The sequence below is a fragment of the Rhinolophus sinicus genome, chromosome 15 (assembly GCF_057876585.1).
Source record: "Rhinolophus sinicus isolate RSI-liver-muscle chromosome 15, RSI-T2T, whole genome shotgun sequence".
In the NCBI taxonomy this organism is placed as follows: domain Eukaryota; kingdom Metazoa; phylum Chordata; class Mammalia; order Chiroptera; family Rhinolophidae; genus Rhinolophus; species Rhinolophus sinicus.
This window is the reverse complement of record NC_142515.1, coordinates 896,073-915,421: the sequence shown is the minus strand read 5'-3', so window position 1 is coordinate 915,421 and position 19,349 is coordinate 896,073. Positions and strand designations below refer to the sequence as shown.

General features: G+C 62.6%; 1 protein-coding gene across 1 annotated transcript; it reads left to right on the top strand.

Annotated features, from left to right (window-relative positions):
• Nucleotides 1-1,996: 1,996 nt before the first annotated feature.
• Nucleotides 1,997-17,870, top strand: DPYSL4 (dihydropyrimidinase like 4). The gene is made up of 14 exons (XM_019728294.3): nt 1,997-2,236; nt 5,119-5,207; nt 5,773-5,957; nt 7,995-8,159; nt 8,930-8,991; nt 9,076-9,156; nt 10,722-10,790; nt 11,178-11,298; nt 12,078-12,234; nt 12,487-12,628; nt 13,276-13,446; nt 13,766-13,945; nt 16,036-16,201; nt 17,093-17,870. Exons 1-14 carry the CDS (start codon nt 2,198-2,200, stop codon nt 17,182-17,184), a joined length of 1,719 nt encoding a protein of 572 aa, XP_019583853.2. The 5' UTR covers nt 1,997-2,197; the 3' UTR covers nt 17,185-17,870.
• The last annotated feature ends 1,479 nt before the right edge of the window (nt 17,871-19,349 follow it).

The following is a 19,349-nucleotide window of genomic DNA, read 5'->3' as shown; positions in this document are numbered from 1 at the left end:
AAATGAGCCCCAGGAGAGAAAATTCAGATAATTTAGAAAAGCGGAAGAATTTCTGAGAATGAGTAAGAACACTTGGCAGCAGATTTGCATTGCAGACCATCCCACACAGGTGAGTGAAAGGTGTTTTATTGAGCACTTTGGGGGTGGAAACCAGAAGAGGAGCGGGGGAGGGGCGGGTCTGGTTTAGCTCTGCCAACTGCTTATGTTGCACGGGGTCCTCAGTCACATTCTCGTGTCCTGCAGTGAGCGACTCTCACTGTCTGAACTTATGCCCTGCAATGAGGGCTGCGCTAACAGAATGCAAAGGTTGGACTATCTTTTCCTTTAAAATCAACCTGCAGAGCTCCACAGAAAGGCTGCATCACCCTGTGACCCAGGGGGAGCTGAGAGTCCCCCTGCGTCATCTGACCCCAACACCTTGAACTCCGCAAAGCCCGCCAGGAGCAGTCCGCCTGGGTGAACCCCCACCCCCACCCTCCCGACTTGCCAAACGTTCCCAGTCAGAGCCTCCCACCTGGCGTGGGATCTCCCACGGGGCCGGACACGCACCTGGAGTTCCGATAGACCGTGGTTTTCCCTGTGTGTGCTCCTCGCTCAACCTTTCAGCGGATCCAGCTAGCGCGAGGCGAGGCGAGACCCAGGCGCGACGGGCGAGCTGCGGCGCTTTGCTGGGACAGAACCCGCCAGGCTCGGCGGGTTCAGCACTCGCTGCGCGGACAGCACCAGCCCCGCGCGGCGTTCGCGGGGCTGAGGAGTGGGCTTGCGGCGCGCGCGGGGAGAGCACCAAGCCCGGGTCCGCCCTGTCCTGCCGCAGGAGGCTCCGGAAAACCGCTGCCCCTCGCCGGCTCCCGCCATGGCCGCACGCCGGCCACAGGAGCCCCCGGAGCCTCTGCCCACGTGCCTGGGGACTATGGACGCAGGGAGCTCCCGCGCCTGGCCCAAACCTGGTGGGGGGTCTTCCGCTGTGTGGAGGACGCCGCTGCAGCTGGATGCGCTGAGCGGCAGCTGCAGGGGCCCTCGGGCTGGGGGACACGCAGCGACCCGGGGGAATGCAGTGAGCCAAGCGGGGATGGCCAGCATGTGTCCGAGAGCGACGCAAGCGGCCCAGGCCCACTGCCCACAGCAGGTAGTGGCCACAGGCAAGAGGACACGGCCAGCGGGGCCGGCGCTAGGGGACGCGGGCCGGGACTCCCTGAGGTTCCACACACCCAAGTCGGGAGGTCGCCGGGGTAGGCTGAGGGCGTGTCCTCTTCCTAAGCCCCCAGCTCCTCTGAGCGGCTTGTGGTGGGGCCTGTCTGTACCTGATTCTGCCGCTGGGACTTCTGTGTCCTGCGTTCAGACACACACACCCTCCACCCCCACCCCACTGGCAGTCTGGGCTTCTTCTGCTCTGGTTCTGGGTCTCTGGTCTGTCCTGGGCTCTGAGTAGCTGTGTCTTTCTCTGTGTCTCGGTCTTGTTGTCACCGTCTATCTGTGTGTGTGTGTGTCTCCGACTTGTCCCCTTCCTCCTGCCCCAAGCTTCGCGCGGGCGGTGGAGCAGCCTTGCAGGGCGGTGTCTCCACCACCGGGTTCCGGGGCCAGTGCGGGAGCCGGCGCGCAGATCCCGGCTCGGGCTTTCTCGAAGGAGTTGGGCTTTGGCTGGAGACACCCTGGACGAGTTCGTCTCCCGGAGCGAAAGTCCTGGGCCTGGACTTTGAGATTGGGTTCCATTCCCGCGGCTTTGGGCGCTTCGGGTCACCAGAGAGTTGGCCGTGGGCCCGTGGCTGGTCTGGCAAGACGTTTCCTGACCTCTCCCACCCTCCTTTCCGGGGCGCAGACTCCGCACACACACTGGTCAGGACCAGTTGCCACCCTCTTCCCCTCTGAACCCAGCGCGTCTGCCGGTCCGCGCGGTCCCGGCCTGTGGCCACTACTGTGGCCTGGGGCTGGGGAGTTGAGGCAGCGGCGGCGGGGAGGGGACTGAGCTCAGCGGGGGCGGGGCTTGATGCGAATAAGCAGCCGCGGGCCGGGGGCGGGGCCTGGCCGAGGGCGGGGCCGGGAGCGCGAGCCGCGCGGCCTGGTGCTCTAGTGCTCGGACGCCCGAGCCCCCGCGTCCACGCCGGGCTGAGCGTTACCCCTCCAGCCCGCGTGGCCCCTGACCTGGACCCCCAGGCCCGACTCGCCCGAGCCAGGCCGCGCGGGCCGCCCGAGGAGGAGGATGTCCTTCCAGGGCAAGAAGAGCATCCCTCGGATCACGGTGAGACCCGCTCCCGGCCCCGCGCCCCCTGCCCACTGCCCAGGAGGGGCCTGCCCTCCAGGCTCCGGGGTGGACCCTCCTGTCCCGCGCCGGGCCCCCTGCCCCCCGGGTGCGGCCCCCGTGCTCTCCCTGCCCGGGCGCTGGCCCTTCCCGCGCCGTAGCCGGGGGTCGGGGATCCCCGCGAGCGCCGCGCCGACCACCTTCAGAGCCGGACGCACAGGCCCAGGGCCCGGGCGGCTTCCTGGGGCCTCCTCTGCGCCCAGGGAGGGCGGGCCCTGTTCCTTACAGCGCAGGAACCCATTCCTGTTCGCGGTGGCCTGGCGGCGAGGCGGTGGACCTGATACTGGACTCCGCCTCGGGGTCGGTGGGCGGACGTGGCCCTTTGTTGGCACCGCCGGCCTGGACTCCGGGCGCCGAGATGCTTCTCCGTGCGCTGCCCGTTCTCCAGGCCGCCCGCACCCCCAGGCTGTGCTGCCGCGCCCGGAGCTCTTGTTCCCAGACAAAGCGACTCAACCCCTGCCGCTCGCTGGAGTCCCTGGTGGCCCGAACCCCTCCGTGGATCTGGGGTTCGGAGATCCCAGGGGAGGCGAGGTCACTAGTCGCCGAGCCGGCACTTTGGCAGCGTCAGGACTGAGGCTGGGGGAGGAGACCCCCCCACAGCCACACGCACTGGTGCGGGAGGTCAGATCGTCCTCGCAGCTCAGCCAGGAGACAAAGCCGCCACTCCAGGCTCTGGGAGTCCTCGGAGGGAGGAGGGGAGGGAGGGAGGAGCCTGGGCTCCAGCTGGACGGTGGTGGGGCTCTCAGACCCAACTCTGAATTTGGCCTCTGTGGGAGGGCGGTGGGGTCCCTGAGGTTGCCGCTCACTTCCTGAGATTCTCAAGGAGGAAGGAGCCCCTCTCCTTCGCACAGGACGAGGCCCCAACTGAAGACTGGCCCCAGGGTCTTGTGTGTGCAGGGGGTGGTGAGCGGGCGAAGCCAGACTTTAGTCTCGTCCTGATGGGAGCGGGGGTGGGGTGGAGAGCAGGGGACACAGGGCACAGGTCTCTTCCCTGAAGACCTCTTCTGGCTGGTGTCCCTTGGTCTGATCTGAGGACCCGCTGGTCCACTGGGAGTGGGGATACCACAAGGGAAGGCAGGTCAAACACTGCTGCAGAAGCTGCGCAGTGTGGGTAATTGTGATGAGACCCAGGGGAGCTGGGTAGGAGTCGGCAAACGTCTGTCAATGGGCCAGACAGGGATATTGTCAGCGTTTTGGGCGTGACCATGTTCCAATAAAACTTCAGCCGTGGACACTGAAATGTGAATTTCATATCATTTTTATGAGGCACGAAATATCATTTTTTAAAATGTTTTTCAACCAACATAAACTGTAAAACCATTCTTAGCTCCTGGCTGTTTACAGACAGGCCTGCATTTGACAGGGCGCAGTGTGTCAGCCCTTTTGTGGTGGTTTTACCTTTAACCGACAGGGTCGGCCCCAAGCAGTGAGGTGTAAGAATAGAGAATAATGTAATGGGCTCACACGTCATGAATTATTTACCTTCTTGGTAGCCTCTTCGTGTTCTTACTAACCACCCCTTGTGGCCTGGTCCTCCTGGCATCAGGCTGATGGTACCTACAGAGCCAGGGTGGGCACCAGGCCCCGACCTCCCATGAAGTGCCGCCGTCTTTCCTACCTGGTGGAGCCACAGAAAGCCCTGAGGCTCAAACAAGACGATGGCAGGAGAAGTGCGGCCGACTTGTGCCCTCATCTGCATCGCTCTCCACTCGGCTCTTCTGCTTCTTTTTCATGTTTTTCTCCATTATTCTCCCCGGGGTCAGACCATCACCCGACGCCCATCACGCGACACCCACTTTCTGCCCACCTCTTCATCCAGACGTGTGATGCGATGCTTTGAAGGATTTATGGCTGCCAAGCATTGGCTCAGCTCCTGCCCGGTGCCCCAGCTCCATGCCATGGGTGTGACCCGTGGAGAACTGGCCTCCTTGTTCATGCTTTGCTCACCCACTTGGGGTGCCCCCTGCCCCCACCCGGTGGCCACCAGATGCCCTCCTGCACCTTCACCCCATGGCCTCTCCATCAGCAGCTCCTGCTGCCCAACTCCCAACCTCTCTGGGTCCCTCTCTCATCAGCCAGGTAACCCTGGCCCAAGGCCCCTCATGTCACCAGGGCAACCTCAGAAACCGCTCAGGTGATGGCCCCATCCCCATCACTGGACACCACAATCTCTGTTCTGTGCAAAGCCAACTTGATCTCTTTAAAACACCTGTCCAACCCCTGCTGTAGGCCCCCAGTGGCAGCCCATTGACCCCCCAAGCCAAGCATATCTCACCCTCCCCTACTCCTGGGCCTCTCCCCCCTCCCCCTGGAAGGTTCCAGCCCCCAGATTCCTCTTGTCCTCTATCGCCTCAAGCTCTCTCCTGCCTCAAGGCCTTTGTGTGAGGGGTTTCCTGCCTGGAACTGCCCCTGGCTGTGTCGCCTCCAGCATCAACCCCGCAAAGCCAGGCCCTCTCTGTCCTTGAAGCAGCCACACCTCCCTCCTCAGCCATCATGTCACACTCTTTCTGTTCTTGTTTGTCACAGTGATAGCCAAGTGTGTAATTTCTCGGAGGCAATTCCCTATGGAAGAAGGGCTGGGAGGGCGTGTGCGCGCGCATGGGCTGTGGGGGCGGATCCTTAGGGGTGGGGCAGGGCTGCCTCCTCTGCAGCTGCCTTTGGGGGTCCTTGGGGACAGTGAATGCTGCTGGCTTTTGTGTCGGGTTTTGTGTGTACAGACTGTGCCCGAATGTTTCAGTCATAAATCCAGAGTGAGCAGCTGTACTGAGATGTTGGGTAACTCAGTTTGGAGAAAACGTATCCATTCTCTTTGTTTGCAATAGAGTGACCGCCTTCTGATCAAAGGTGGGAAGGTCGTGAATGATGACCAGTCCTTCTACGCGGACCTGTACGTGGAAGACGGTTTGATCAAGTAAGTTGCTGCCTGAAGTCCCTTCCCAGGTCGTAAGTGTGCACACTGCTTACACGTGGTCTGGGAGGTTTCCTCTCGGGTGAAATCCACGTAAATGGTTTCCTTTCCCAAACCCTCATTCCCTGGAAATAGCTCTAGCTCAGGCCTTCAGCGACGATACACCTGGCACAGTTCTGGTGTCGTCCTGGCTGTGGCACAACCCGGGCTCCCAGGAGCTGCCGAGTAACTACTTACTGAGCACACCTGCTATGCAGCTTCTCTGCTCGTCTGTGTCAGGCAGCTCTGGCCACTCGTCAGTCAAGGGCAAGTGGACACCACAGTGGGCACCACAAGAGCAGCTGCGTGGCACGGGCTGGACACGCCACGCTGGGCGTCTTGGGTCACTTCACAGGGTGCCCTGCTCTCTGACAGTCCACAGGGGTTCCGCTAAGTCCTGGCTGCGTGACCCTCTTCCAAGCACCAGAGACCAAACGCACACTTCCCAGCTTCTCCGTGTTGCCGGGGAGCCTGTTCGTGTTCTGAGCTGCACTTCCTAACCAGCGGCGTCTCTTTTTGTTGCTTCCAGACAAATTGGAGAAAATCTCATCGTCCCTGGGGGCATCAGAACGATTGATGCCCACGGCCTGATGGTCCTGCCAGGTGGAATCGACGTCCACACCAGGCTGCAGATGCCCGTGCTGGGCATGACCCCAGCCGACGACTTCTGCCAGGGCACCAAGGCAGCCCTCGCCGGAGGGACCACCATGATATGTGAGTGTCCCCAGGTTGGGCAGCGTCCGTCCCCAACCTTGGTCCTCTAGCCAGATGTGTGTGTCGCAGGAAGAGTTTTGCCCAGTGGGGTTTTTGTCAGTCCTATTTCCCCTCTAGCTTCCTCAGCCTGATAACCCCCAACCTGGAGTACCTTCCCTGTCCACATCCTGTTTCTCATCCCGAGCCATTGTGCCAGCTCTGGAACATTCCTGAGATTTCCATGGGGGCAAATGGATGTGTGCCCAGTTATTTGTTATTTCCTGGGAAGCCAGGGGCTGGCAAAGGACTAGGTTTGAAAACCCAATGCTTTGGAGAAGCAGCGGGGTTGAACCATCTGAAATGTCAGACATGTTTGTCCCTGAACCTCCCACCAAGACTGGTGTGCAGAAAGTCCCGCCTGTGTCAAGAAGCATTAAAGGCAACAAAATACTTGCCGGCAGCCGGCAGCCACCAGCATCACTGTTTCTTTAGTGCTGGCTCGGTGCCAGGCTTCAGCTCATGTTCTCTCCTTGGCACCCCCTGAGCTCAGAGGAGAAGCCCCATTTGATAGCTTGTGCGATAAACTTGCTCGAGGTAGGCACAGGACATAGAGGTGAGGGTGAGGCACCAGGCCCAGCCCCCCTCTCGGCCTTGAACCGGTTCCCTCAGTGCCCAGTGCACACGTCCCCACTGTGGTGCAGACCTGCCTCACAAAGCTAGCTGGACCCTGGCTGCACTGTGCTCTGGCCGCGTGACCTGAGTTTACTTTTAGAAGTCACTCTCCTAACCTGTGAGGCAGGAGAGGAACTCCCTCCTTTGGAGGCTGTGAGGTCTGAGCGAGCTTGTGCTTTGTGGTACCTTGTGCATGGTGAGTGCTCAGTAAATGCTGTCACTACTGCCATCTAAGGACTCTGGACTGCTTCACAAGTGACATTTAGCCATTGCCAAAATCATGGCCTGGTTTGGTTTACTCAATCAGGAAGTGAAGAAAACCCACAGTGGTCCATCTTTAGTTTGACTCAGAAGACTGGTCATTTCAAGCCATTGCTCATGCTGGTCACTGGTGGCCCCAGCCAGTCAGGACACCTTCGTGGTTGATGTCACCTGCTCGTGCCAGCGCCAAGGCATCAGAAAGCTGTGAGGTCACTATGAGGATGGAGAGATGCTACAGGCACAAGGCTGGCTTCTGTTGAGCCATCTGCTTCCTCCATCTGCCAGCCCCAGGTTGGAGCTGTGAACAGCCTTTACAGTGGGACAGGCACGTGCTCCCATGGGGTCCTGGGTTCTTGTTCTGAACTGTGGAAGCACAGAGACCCCGCATGGGGGGGTGCTGGAGGAGGCGCGTGCCTTCTGCTGGCCACCCTCGTCTTGCCCTCACCCAGGAGAGGACGTGAGGATGGTTGGCATGGCAGGGTGGCTGCACCATGGCTTTGTGTACCTGTTTCTCCACATGATGGGGCGGCACTATTCAAGGTGTGTGCAGTCACACCCCACGCGCCATTCCGGCGCAGCTCCCGGGTCCAGCACCCTGTACAGCACCACCTACCCCTCAGGTGTACCCGGTTCAGGTGGAGACCTGGGCTGGGCGTTACGGCCTTCAGCTGCCACTCATGTTTCTCTGGAGGTGACGTGTCCATTGGGTGTGGGGTGGCTTGGACCTGGACTTTCTCTGCTTAGAGGGAGTCTGGGAGGTGGGGCAGGAAGTGCCTCTGTGGGCAGAACCAATGGGCAGTCTCATCGCAGCATCAGCCCCCAGCTTGGGTGCCCGTGGCCACGCCTCTGCTTTGCTCAAATGTGCTTTCTGATCTCTTGGAAACATGAAATCCATCCTCCTTGGAGCCCAGGGTGATTCCCAGTGACTGCAGGACAGGGTGGGCCCTCTGCTGACCGCACTGCCCCCCACAGTGACCGCGAGGTTGGGGTGGGGCCCTCTGCTGACCGCGCTGCCCCCCACAGTGACCGTGGGGTTGGGGTCGGTGCCTCTGCTGACCGCACTGCCTCCCACAGTGACCGCTGGGTAGGGGTGGAGGCCTCTGCTGACCGCACTGCCCCCCACAGTGGACCACGTGTTTCCTGACGCGGGCGTGAGCCTGCTGGCAGCCTACGAGCAGTGGCGGGAGCGAGCGGACAGCGAGGCCTGCTGCGACTACTCTCTGCACGTGGACATCCCCCGCTGGCACGAGGGTGTCAGGGAGGAGCTGGAGGCCCTGGTCAAGGATAAGGGTGAGCGCTGGTCCTGCGGCCAGGCCGAGGGGCGGCCGGAGGGCGGGTGGCTCGGAGCTGGGCTTTCCTGGTTGCCAGTGGGAAGCCCCCTCCCCCGGCCCCGGGCGCTGGACTCTGCCTCCGTCTGACCCCAGGGCAGGTGGCCAGGAATTGAGGGAAGTTGGACAAGAGTCACTTGAGGGTCGAGTCTACTTCTGAAGGATCTAGACCAAGAGACCGCCTGCCTCCCGCGTCTGGGGGACGTAGCCTGTAGCTGTTCTCCCCAGAGACGCAGCGGTCGCAGCTCCCGCTGTGGTCTCTTCTCCTGGCCCTGGGGGAAGGACAGCGCTATGCGTTTTCCTAGAATCTGCAGAGGGAGAATGCATTGAAACCTCAGCGATAAAACCTGAAACCTGAGGCTGCCTGTGCTATCAGCAGGGTTAAGCTGTTTTCATCAAAAGTCCTGAAGCTGAAACCACATCTGAGTTTCATAGTGGCTCTCATGGAAGTTAGATGAAGTTAGAGAGGGGTTAGCATTACTGAGGCGCTTGTGAGGCTTCTCACCTGTGTTCACTGCGGGGAACAGTTGGGAGCAGGTAGGGGGTGGAGCTGGGCCCACCCATCCTGATTGCCGGCTTATCAGTGAGTGTAGGTGGGGCGGGTGCCCGAGAGAGGCAGCATCGGGGAGGGCTGCCCACCCTGGGCCCCCTGGAAATGGGGGAGCAGTGGAGGCCCCCCAGGCGCCCCCCTCAGTGATGGCCGAGCACCAGGCCCTTCTTCCTGTCTTCCAGGCGTGAACTCCTTCCTGGTCTTCATGGCATACAAGGACAGGTGTCAGTGCACCGACAGCCAGGTGAGTGCCCTGTGCAGGGACCGCAGGTGTCTCTTGGGCTGCTGCCGGGAGACGCTGCTCCACACGGCCGCACTCTCTCCCCAGATGTACGAGCTGTTCAGTACCATCCGGGACCTGGGAGCTGTGGCCCAAGTGCACGCGGAGAATGGGGACATAGTGGACGAGGTGTGGGGGCTGCCGGGGGCGGGGTGGCCGCGGGACACCTGTGATGAGCACTGAACCCCGCAGACCCGGAGGGAGCCCATATTGAATGCATTTAGTAAATTGCGGGCCCAGGGTCAGAGGTCAAGCCAGCAGGGGCTTAGGGGAGCCTGGGGAACTTTTCGCAGGAACAGATTTTTCCGTAATCATCAATTCTTATCAATGCTTCCCCGAAACAAGACGTGGCTTCATGGGGGTGACCGAGACTGGGGTTTCCCACTGCGTCCCACCCCCGTAGACTGAGGCCCCGCTGGGAGCTGGACCCTTGTTTTGTTCCTTCTGACCAGTGAGCACATGTGTGGGAGCGGTGGCCTGTCCTCCAGTCACACCGCAGGCGGTGCTGGTCCTGAGGATGCCGAGCCCGCCCACTGCTCCTCCCCTCGGGCCCTGGGTTGTGAGCTGGGATGCCCGTGGCCTCGGCCCCGCACTTGGCATTTCCCTCCTCACGCCTCTGGTGGTCCCTGCGCCCCCGTGACGCAGGGCCTCTAGGAGGGCGCAGGGGCCTGGAGGGAGATCACACCCCGCCCCCAAGCCCACCTCCCCGATATCCCAGACCCGCAAAGAACCATCCTAGGGCATCTGGCTGTCCCCCTCCCAAGTTCAACAGGAAGGGGCGACACTTGGGGACGGGCACGTTGGGTTCCCGGGTCCTTGTCTGTCCACTCAGCTGCAGGCCTTCGGCGCTGTGTGTGTCTCCGTGGTCGAGCTCAACGTACAGGCACTGGACCGGCCGTGCTGGGGAGTCTTGTTGTGGGGTCCACGGGGCTCTGCCTTCCCCCCATTGTCCACGCCACAGCCTGGCATCTGTGTTGTCTTTACACAAGAGGGATGCTCTGGCATGGACATGCAAGGGCGAGCGTGCTTGCGGAAGGTGCCGTCCACCCGCTGAGGCTGTGCAGAGCCCCCAGTGCACACCCAGCGCAGTGGGCAAGGCGGTGCGGTCGTCTTGGCCCTGTCAGCCAGGAGCTCTGTGACCTTGGGCCAGGCCTTCCCTCTCCAAGTCCCATCGCCTCATCTGTAGTTCTAGGAGCTGCAGTCACTCCTGCAATGTCCTCCCCTCCTCCATCTGAGTTCTCTGGTTGGGGACTCTGGGGCTCCCAGGCAGTGGCACTCACACCCGGCCGGGGCTCCCCGGCAGTGGCGCTCACACCCAGCCGGGGCTCCCAGGCAGTGGCGCTCACACCCGGCCGGGGCTCCCAGGCAGTGGCACTCACACCCGGCCGGGGCTCCCAGGCAGTGGCACTCACACCCGGCCGGGGCTCCCAGGCAGTGGCGCTCACACCCGGCCGGGGCTCCCAGGCAGTGGCGGTCACACCCGGCTGGGGCTCCCAGGCAGTGGCGCTCACACCCGGCTGGGGCTCCCCGGCAGTGGCGGTCACACCCGGCTGGGGCTCCCAGGCAGTGGCGGTCACACCCGGCTGGGGCTCCCAGGCAGTGGCGGTCACACCGGCTGGGGCTCCCAGGCAGTGGCGGTCACACCCGGCTGGGGCTCCCAGGCCTGCTGCACTGACATCCTGTCGTTTCTTTAGGAGCAGAAGCGGCTGCTGGAGCTTGGTGTCACCGGCCCTGAGGGTCACGTGCTCAGCCGCCCCGAGGAGGTAGGAGCTGTGCCTGCTGAGTGAGCCCACGCCAGCACTGGCTGCGCCCCAGATGTCACCTCCCTCTGGGGCTGGGTCCCGGCTCTAATGCCCAGGCAGGGCTGTGGTCACGCTGCCCTCATCTGGGAGGTGTGAATCCTGGGCCCTTCCCCCACCAGACAGCTGTCCCCTGTGACCACTGGTCACTCAGTCCAGTACTCGAGGCTGAGAAGGCGGTGTGGGCAGGTCCTGGGAATGGCATGGGTCAGCCCTGATCCTGGGCACCTGGCCCCAGGCTGGGGTCCTCACCCGCCCAAGGTGCCCCCTCGGGCACAGGGTCTGGCATCCTGTGCCCACACTGGTCAGGAGCCCAGGGCCCTCTCGTGGCCTGAGTGTCCCTGTCCCCAGGTGGAGGCCGAAGCTGTGTACCGTGCTGTCACTGTAGCCAAGCAGGCCAACTGTCCCCTGTACGTCACCAAAGTGATGAGCAAGAGTGCGGCCGACGTGGTGGCCCTTGCCAAGCGCAGGGGTGAGTGCTGGGCCCGGACCCCGACGCTGGGGAGGGTCTGAGGGGGTTGGGATCACGTTTTCGGCCTCCCAGGAACTCAGCTGGCTTAACTGAGGCTCAGAGCAGGACAGGCCTTCCTGGGAAGCAGCCCACCTCCATGCCTAACCCCTCATCGTGGGGACTCTAGGGCTGTGGCTGTGTGGCTTGTGGGAGTCCCTGTGCAGCTGGGGGGGTCCCCCATCTTGTTGGAGCAGCAACTGCTTACCAGGGTCCTTGAAGCAGAAAGTGGGGCCTCTTGGCCTTGTTTTCACAGATGTGAATGACAACTGTGGGGTGGGGGGAACCTTGCCCAGCTGACCCCCACCGGGAGCCCCACATTACTGTCCGCTGGGCACCTCCATGCATCCAGGAGCTGGGGTGCACATCCTGAGGGCTGGGGTGCCTTCTGCTCACAGAGCACCCATGTAGCTGGAGGAGGAAGTGGGTCACTGAGAAGAAGCCGAGTCCCTGCAGACAGTCCATGGCCAGGCATGGGGTGGGCAGGGGCTGGGCAGTGAGTTGATGGGGTCTCACTCCAGCCTGTGGCCAGTGGAGTGCCCAGCAGGCCTGATTTCCAGCAGGGGGTGTGAGAGAGTGGGTATGGAGAGGACCCCCCCTACCTGCCCAGTGCCAGGTGCCCCCGAAGAGGGGGACAGGCTGTCCAGGGAAATCAAGGGGCAGTTGGGGGGTGTCAGCAGTGCAGTGCCAGCCTCCACCCTGCCCGGGTCCTGGGGGCAGCTGTGTCATGGGCCTCGCTGCAGGGGCGGTCGTGTTCGGGGAGCCCATCACCGCCAGCCTGGGCACTGACGGCTCGCACTACTGGAGCAAGAACTGGGCAAAGGCTGCGGCCTTTGTCACTTCACCCCCCATCAACCCGGACCCCACCACTGCAGACCACCTCACCTCCCTGCTGTCCAGGTAAGGAGCTGCTTGGGGGTCCCCAGGGTGGCCCGAGTGCTCCACGCCCCACTACAACCTTGGCCTGCCAGCAGCTTCAGGCCCCTCCCGTCCATACTGATCTGCGCCCCGCACCCCCTACCCTGAGGCTGGGCTCTGCCCAGCGCTGCCCTCACAGCCCGCCTCTAGCCCCTGTGGGCTGCGCTGGCCCTGGTGGGGGTGAAGCTGATCGGCCAGGCCCGTCTGGGTTCCCTGACCCCAGCTTGTTCTCAGCGGGGATCTGCAGGTGACCGGCAGTGCCCACTGCACCTTCAGCACCGCCCAGAAGGCTGTTGGCAAAGACAACTTCACCCTTATCCCCGAGGGCACAAACGGCGTGGAGGAGCGCATGTCGGTGGTGTGGGAGAAGTGTGTGGTGAGCACCAAGACCTGGGCTGCTGTGCACCCCGCACGGGTCAGGAAGCCGCCCGCCCAGGAAATGCACAGCGTGGGACAGAGTCAGTGCGTGGGCCCCAGGCTGTCGATCCCCAGCCTGGCCATCCAGGGAACCTCACACACCGGTTCTGGTGCCCCCAGAGGACGCCCCTCAGCCATGGACAGCCAAGCCCTCCCTGGGCTCCTTCCTGGTGGCATTTCGCTCTGCGGTGCGAGTGGTGTCCCCAGAACTCCTGAGATCTCGGCCCTGTTGGGCATCCCCTGTCCCCCCTGCCCCCACCCCAGCCCTGAGCGCCACCCTGGGCCGAGGTCCTGACCCCGGCTCCCCTCGCTGCCCTGCTTCCCAGGCCTCCTGGCCACCAGGGAGACAGTCACATCCCTTAGGGGACACAGATGTGGAAGCTTCTCCGTTTCTTTACCCACAAAGTGAGCACAGAGGCCACGCCTTGTCCGCAGGAAGGGTCCCACCGGCAGGCTGGCTGAGAGGGACCCATTGACGGGCGCCCTGGGGGGTGGGTCTGACACTGCTCGCTGCCTGGGGGGCGGGGTGCCACTGTCCCCACAGAGCCTGAGACCAGATGTCAGGAAAGGCGTCCCCTTCCCTCAGCTTGGCTTCTTGCTTCTCAGGCCTCGGGGAAAATGGACGAGAATGAGTTTGTCGCTGTGACCAGTACAAATGCAGCCAAAATCTTCAACTTTTACCCAAGGAAGGGGCGAGTGGCTGTGGGCTCGGATGCTGACCTGGTTCTGTGGAACCCCAAGGCCACAAAGATCATCTCTGCCAAGAGCCACAACCTGGTGAGCGAAGCCAGGCCTGCGCAGGTCGGGGCAGGGTCGGGGCTTGGAGACCTGGCAGCCTTCCCGGGGCTCCAGGGGTGGCACTAGGACACCAGGCCGGGACGTCTGTCCAGAGACTGCAGTGTGGGTCACGTAGCCCCCTGCAGGCTTGTCCACGTGCCCTTTGTCCTAAGAAATGGCCCCAGGAATTGGCGCCAGAGGTTGAGGCCACCTCCTTCTGTGCTCTGGCCCAGCCAAGGGCCTGTGTCAGATCCCCAGGCCCCCCGGCCCCCCATGGGGTGCTGTGGGATGGTGTGGACCCTTGTCCCTGTGTCCCCAGAACGTGGAGTACAATGTTTTCGAAGGCGTCGAGTGCCGAGGAGTCCCCACAGTCGTCATCAGCCAGGGCAGGGTTGTGCTGGAGGACGGGAACATGTTTGTCACCCCCGGGGCCGGCCGATTCATTCCTCGGAAGACGTTCCCGGACTTCGTGTACAAGAGGATAAAGGCACGCAACAGGGTACGGCCTGGCCGGGGTGGGGGGCGGGGAGGCGGGAGTTCCGGGGCCGTCCCCGTGTCCAGGAGCTTTGTCCCCTGTCTGGACCTGCTCTGTTGGTGGGGTCTCGGGGGGCTCTGCAGGCTTTGGTTCCAGTAGCCCATGGTGGCTGTAGACTGTGCAGAGGGGAAAGAAAGCGTCACCAGTGGCCACCTCCCTAAGTAAACTGCCATAAGAACGAAGCAGAGACCCTCCCTTTCAGGGTGTTGTGAACAGGTTTGTTGCCAAACCTGCCAGGTGTGCACTTTTCACACCGGTTCTTGTGAACTTTGGTGCTGTGAGCACTCTTCTGCGTCTTCACCTTCTCTTCTCACAACCCTGCATGTGATGATGGATGCTCCAGGCGCCTCTGGTTCGCACACACATGCTCACACGCACACACATGCTCACACGCTCACACGCGCTCACACGCACACACGTGCTCACACACACACATGCTCACACGCACACACATGCCCACACGCACACACATGCTCACACGCACACGTGCTCACACACACGTGCTCACACGCACACACATGCCCACACACACATGTGCTCACACGCACACACATGCCCACACACACGTGCTCACACGCACACACGTGCTCACACACACATGCCCACACGCACACAGTGCTCACACACACGTGCTCACACGCACACACGTGCTCACACGCACACACATGCCCACACATGCCCACACGCACAGTGCTCACACACACGTGCTCACACGCACACACGTGCTCACACGCGCACACGAGCTCACACGCACACGTGCTCACACACACGTGCTCACACGCACACACATGCCCACACACACATGTGCTCACACGCACACACATGCCCACACACACGTGCTCACACGCACACACGTGCTCACACACACATGCCCACACGCACACAGTGCTCACACACACGTGCTCACACGCACACACGTGCTCACACGCACACACATGCCCACACGCACACACATGCCCACACGCACAGTGCTCACACACACGTGCTCACACGCACACACGTGCTCACACGCGCACACGAGCTCACACGCACACACGCGCTCACACGCACACACGCGCACACATGCTCACACGCACACACATGCCCACACGCACAGTGCTCACACACACGTGCTCACACGCACACACGTGCTCACACGTGCTCACGCACACACGTGCTCACACGCACACTCAGACGCGCTCCCACACTAGAAGGATCTCTGCACTGGGGCGGGCCGACACGGGTCCCCTCTATGGGGAAGGAGCTGCATCTGCTCCAACAGGCTGTCAGGGTCCCCGCAGCTGCCCCCAGGCTGACTGAGGACACCGCACCACCTCCGTCCATCCAAGCAGGTTGACAGGCAGGGTCCAGGTCATAGGCTTTCCTCTCATGCCCAAGGGGTAGCGTCCGGGGCTGACCCAGCTTCACATACAGCCAGGTAGAGGTGACATCTGAGGCACAGACAGATGACAGCAATGGGGTGACCTGAGTCTTTGGGACGTGACACCCACACTGTCCCTGCACCTCTGCCTGGGATGACCCCTGGGGCATGATTTAGTCAGAAGCCCCCATGGCTGAGCCGTGCATTCCTGGGTCTAAACCACGATCCTGAGGGAGGTGCCAGCTGCACGTCTGGACGTTGGGCTTTGATCTGTGGGCCGTTTATCCACCGCAGTGACTATTGGGAATGCCTCTGACTTTGGGGGACATTTTCAGGGCCCCCCCAGGGCCTCTTGTAACAGGGCTGGAGTGGGCTGCACTGCATGACGGTGGTTCCTGACGAGGCAGACACTGTTGGGGCTAGTTTCCAATTCCAAACAGTGGCCTCCTCTGTGGGGCCACTTGTCTGAGCAAAGGGAGGTGGGTGTGCACACGTGTGTGAGGGAGGGAGAAGGGGAGGGAAGTGGATGTCTGTGCACGCAGGGTGGATGTCTCTTTGGCGGGGAGTCCGGGAGCTTCTTAGCCTCCGGAGAGGCTGACAGAGCAGAGAGGGCCAGGCTCTGGGGTAGGGGACCCCCTGCCCTCCAGCTGCAGGGTGGCTCACATCCCTCATGCCCGGCCCCCTTGGCCTGCAGCTGGCGGAGATCCACGGCGTGCCCCGAGGACTGTATGATGGGCCAGTCCACGAGGTGATGGTGCCCGCCAAGCCAGGGGGTGGCACCCAGGCGCGTGTGTCCTGCCCGGGGAAGATCTCGGTGCCAGCGGTGCGCAACCTGCACCAGTCGGGGTTCAGCCTGTCTGGTGAGCTGGGCCTGGGGGTACTCCCTGTAGGTGAGGGCGGGAAGGCTGAGGCCCTGCCCACCTGTGCCTGCAGATGGAAGGTGGCCAACCAGGGCAGGGTTTCCTATTGCCCTGGGGTGGGGGGGCGGCCAGGTGTGTGAGGCCCGCGGTGAAGTCCCTTCCTGCCCCAGCATCTGCGTGGGGGGGGCGGGCTGTGGCGCCCCAACCTTGAATCAGCCGTACAGAAGAGGGGCTGTCACATCCCAGGGGGGGCACAGGACTCCCAGCCTCTGCCTGGCACGAGCATCGTGTGGGTGTCCAGCCCCAGCCTGAGTCATGTGTGAGGCATACGTGTGGGCACTCAGGTACACTCCTGAGGCCTCGGAGGGCTCAGGTGGCCCATTGGCAGGCTGCCGAAGGATGCGGGCCTCTGGAGACTGTCTTGGCTGTGCTTCCAGCTGTGACACATTCCTCCAGAAGCACTGAGCCCCAGGCTGTCCCTGCAGGCTACAGCCAGACCTTCCCTCTGTCTCTCCAGCCCTAGGGTGGGAGCCAATCCACCCCTGATGTCTTGTGTCATCCTCTCAGGAGGTGATGGCAATCCCTGCTTGCCTCCTGGGGCCACAGGGCCAGGGGATGGTCCCCTTTGAAATGCAGCCTGTGTGCAGGGTGGCCCCCTACCCATCGGAGGGACCAGGCAGCACTGGCCTAGCCCATGCTGTGGATGGGCTTCCCAGAGAGGGTCACCTCTGACCTCCAGTCCCCTGCCTGGTCACCCAGTCTACCCGCCATGGCCATCCCGGGGCATCAGGGCCCCTGTGGTGCGGGTGGGTGTGGACTCTGCAGCCCTGGCCTTTGGGACGCATCCTGTGTGTGACCCCTGCCCCCGCCCACTCCCCACCTTTTCTGCAGGGTCGCAGGCCGATGACCACATCGCCAGACGCACGGCCCAGAAGATCATGGCGCCCCCTGGCGGACGTTCCAACATCACCTCGCTGTCCTAGACATGGCAGCTGGGGTGCCAGCACGCTGGTGGGGGACCGCTCACTGTGGTGGCTTCCCCTTTGTTGGGCTGACTGTGAAAGGTGCTTGACCTTCCCTTCCCCTCCCCAGAAACTCTCCCTTTCGGGTCCCAGATCCTGTAAGGAGGAACTCCCCCAAGGAGAGGGCCGACCGGGGAGGTTTCACTGCCAGGGGCAGCGCAGGTGGCCCCAGCCCAGGTGCTAGGTACCTCACGCAGGCAGGGCCACCACTCCACTAGGGCTGTGACATGGGGCCCTGTGACATGGGCTAGGCCGAGAGGCTGGGCGTCTGCTCCCTCCCCTGGGTGTGACCCATTGTCCCTGGAAGCCCAGACTCTGCCACCTGCCCCGTGCCCCACCCAGCAGTGATTCAGGGACCCCTCAGAATGTAGTGCAGGGTGGCTCCCGGCAGGACTCCTGCGGCATTGTACACTTTTCCAAGGACCAAACCTTGCCTTTTAGTCGCCCGTCTCCGGGGCAGTTCTCGGGGCCTGTAGGTGGGATGCCCTCCTTCCCTACTAGGAGTGCATCCCGATAGTTTATTAGAGCAGAAGTTTTGTGTGGTGAGGACAGCTATAGCCAGCACTGCATGTCACCATGGCCCAGACCACAGCACAGCCCCAGCCTCATGGGGAGCGGGTCAATTAAAGCATCTGGGTCGGAAGCTACTCCATCTTCTCTGCCCCCTGTACCATCCTCGTCTCCCCCCCGCAGCGGGTCGTGCGCCGGACCCTTGCAAGCATCCTGTGCCCCTTGGCCTGGCTTCGGCGTGGCTGTGACGTGGGACCCCAGGGCCGCCTGCAGGGACACAGGGACAGCGCTGTGCTCAGCCTGGGCTGGGAGGGGACAGGGCTGAGTGCTAGGGACGGACTCCCCCTCAGGAAATGGGGCCTGGGCACTGTGCTCGAGCCCAGTCCCAGGTCAGGGACACTGGCATGACCCACAGCCAGACGCTCAGGGATAGGGTTGAACTGGGAGGACTTCCGCCCAAGCCGCCCGGCACTAAGCTGATGGCCGCACGGCCGCGAACTCACAGCTGCAGCGGGCAGCCCTGGCCAGACGCAAGCACCCCAATCATAGACAAGCACAGCCTGGCCCTGCCCCCTAAACAGAGCAGCCCAGGGTTCTGATCCAGACCCTCAGGCTGGGCTGCCCAGAACCTCCCAGAAGAAGGAACTATTGGGCCGGCCTCCTGGCCTCAGCCTTTCTCATAACAATGGTTCAAGTTCTGACCCCCAGGGGTGGAACGCTCCCAGAAGGGTGTCTTTGCCCCAAGAGCAGGATGGCCATGTCACTGGGAAGACAAGCCACAAGGTCAGGGACCGGCCCCGCCACACCTCACACCACCAGGCACTTGGCCTCTGCCCAGGCGGCCATTCTCACGGGTGGCCAGGGAGCATTTCCAGCCGTGTTCTCTGGGGGAACACACACGGCCCCACCCTCAGGAAGCCACGTGAGTCCCGGGCAGCCCCTGCAGGTGGTCAGTTCTGCTGGTCCCACCAAATTCCTGGGGGCTTGCTTTGGCCAAGTCCGTCAGTGTGGCCTCAGAGCTGATTCCTGGGCTCCACTGAGGCCGATGTGCACTGCACCGTGTCTCCCGCCCCTGGCGAGGGGTCGGATGATCAGGGAGCCAGACCACACCCATGTCCCTGCCACCGACACAGGACACAGGTGTGCTGTCCTCTGGGGCCTCAGAAACACACACGTTTGTACAAAACCCTGAAAGTTGTCCCCATTCCTGTCTGATATCACCAGGTCTCCACCCAGAACTTGCTTTGGGGTCTGTCCCACCCACAGGGCATCCTGCACTGCTGTTCACCTCTGGACCCTGATTTCCCAGGGGTAACGTCCCATGTCCCCCACGTGGGCACGCCCAGCTGCACTTCTGACATCTCCCCCCCGGGAGTGGCGGTCCCTTCCCTGCCCTCCCCACACCAGGCTCTTCCTCAGGACGCTGGCACAGGTGTTTTGATCCCTGTCCTTTCCCCGCTCACCCACTGCCTGCCAGCGGACAGCACCTTTGCCACAGCCTCACAGCTTCTGGGTGAGACGGGGCCCCAACCCAGGGTGGTGGAATTGGGGTGCCGATGGCTCTGCCAACAGGAGCTACCGACTCCCAGACAAAGGTCCCTGTGAACACAGGACGG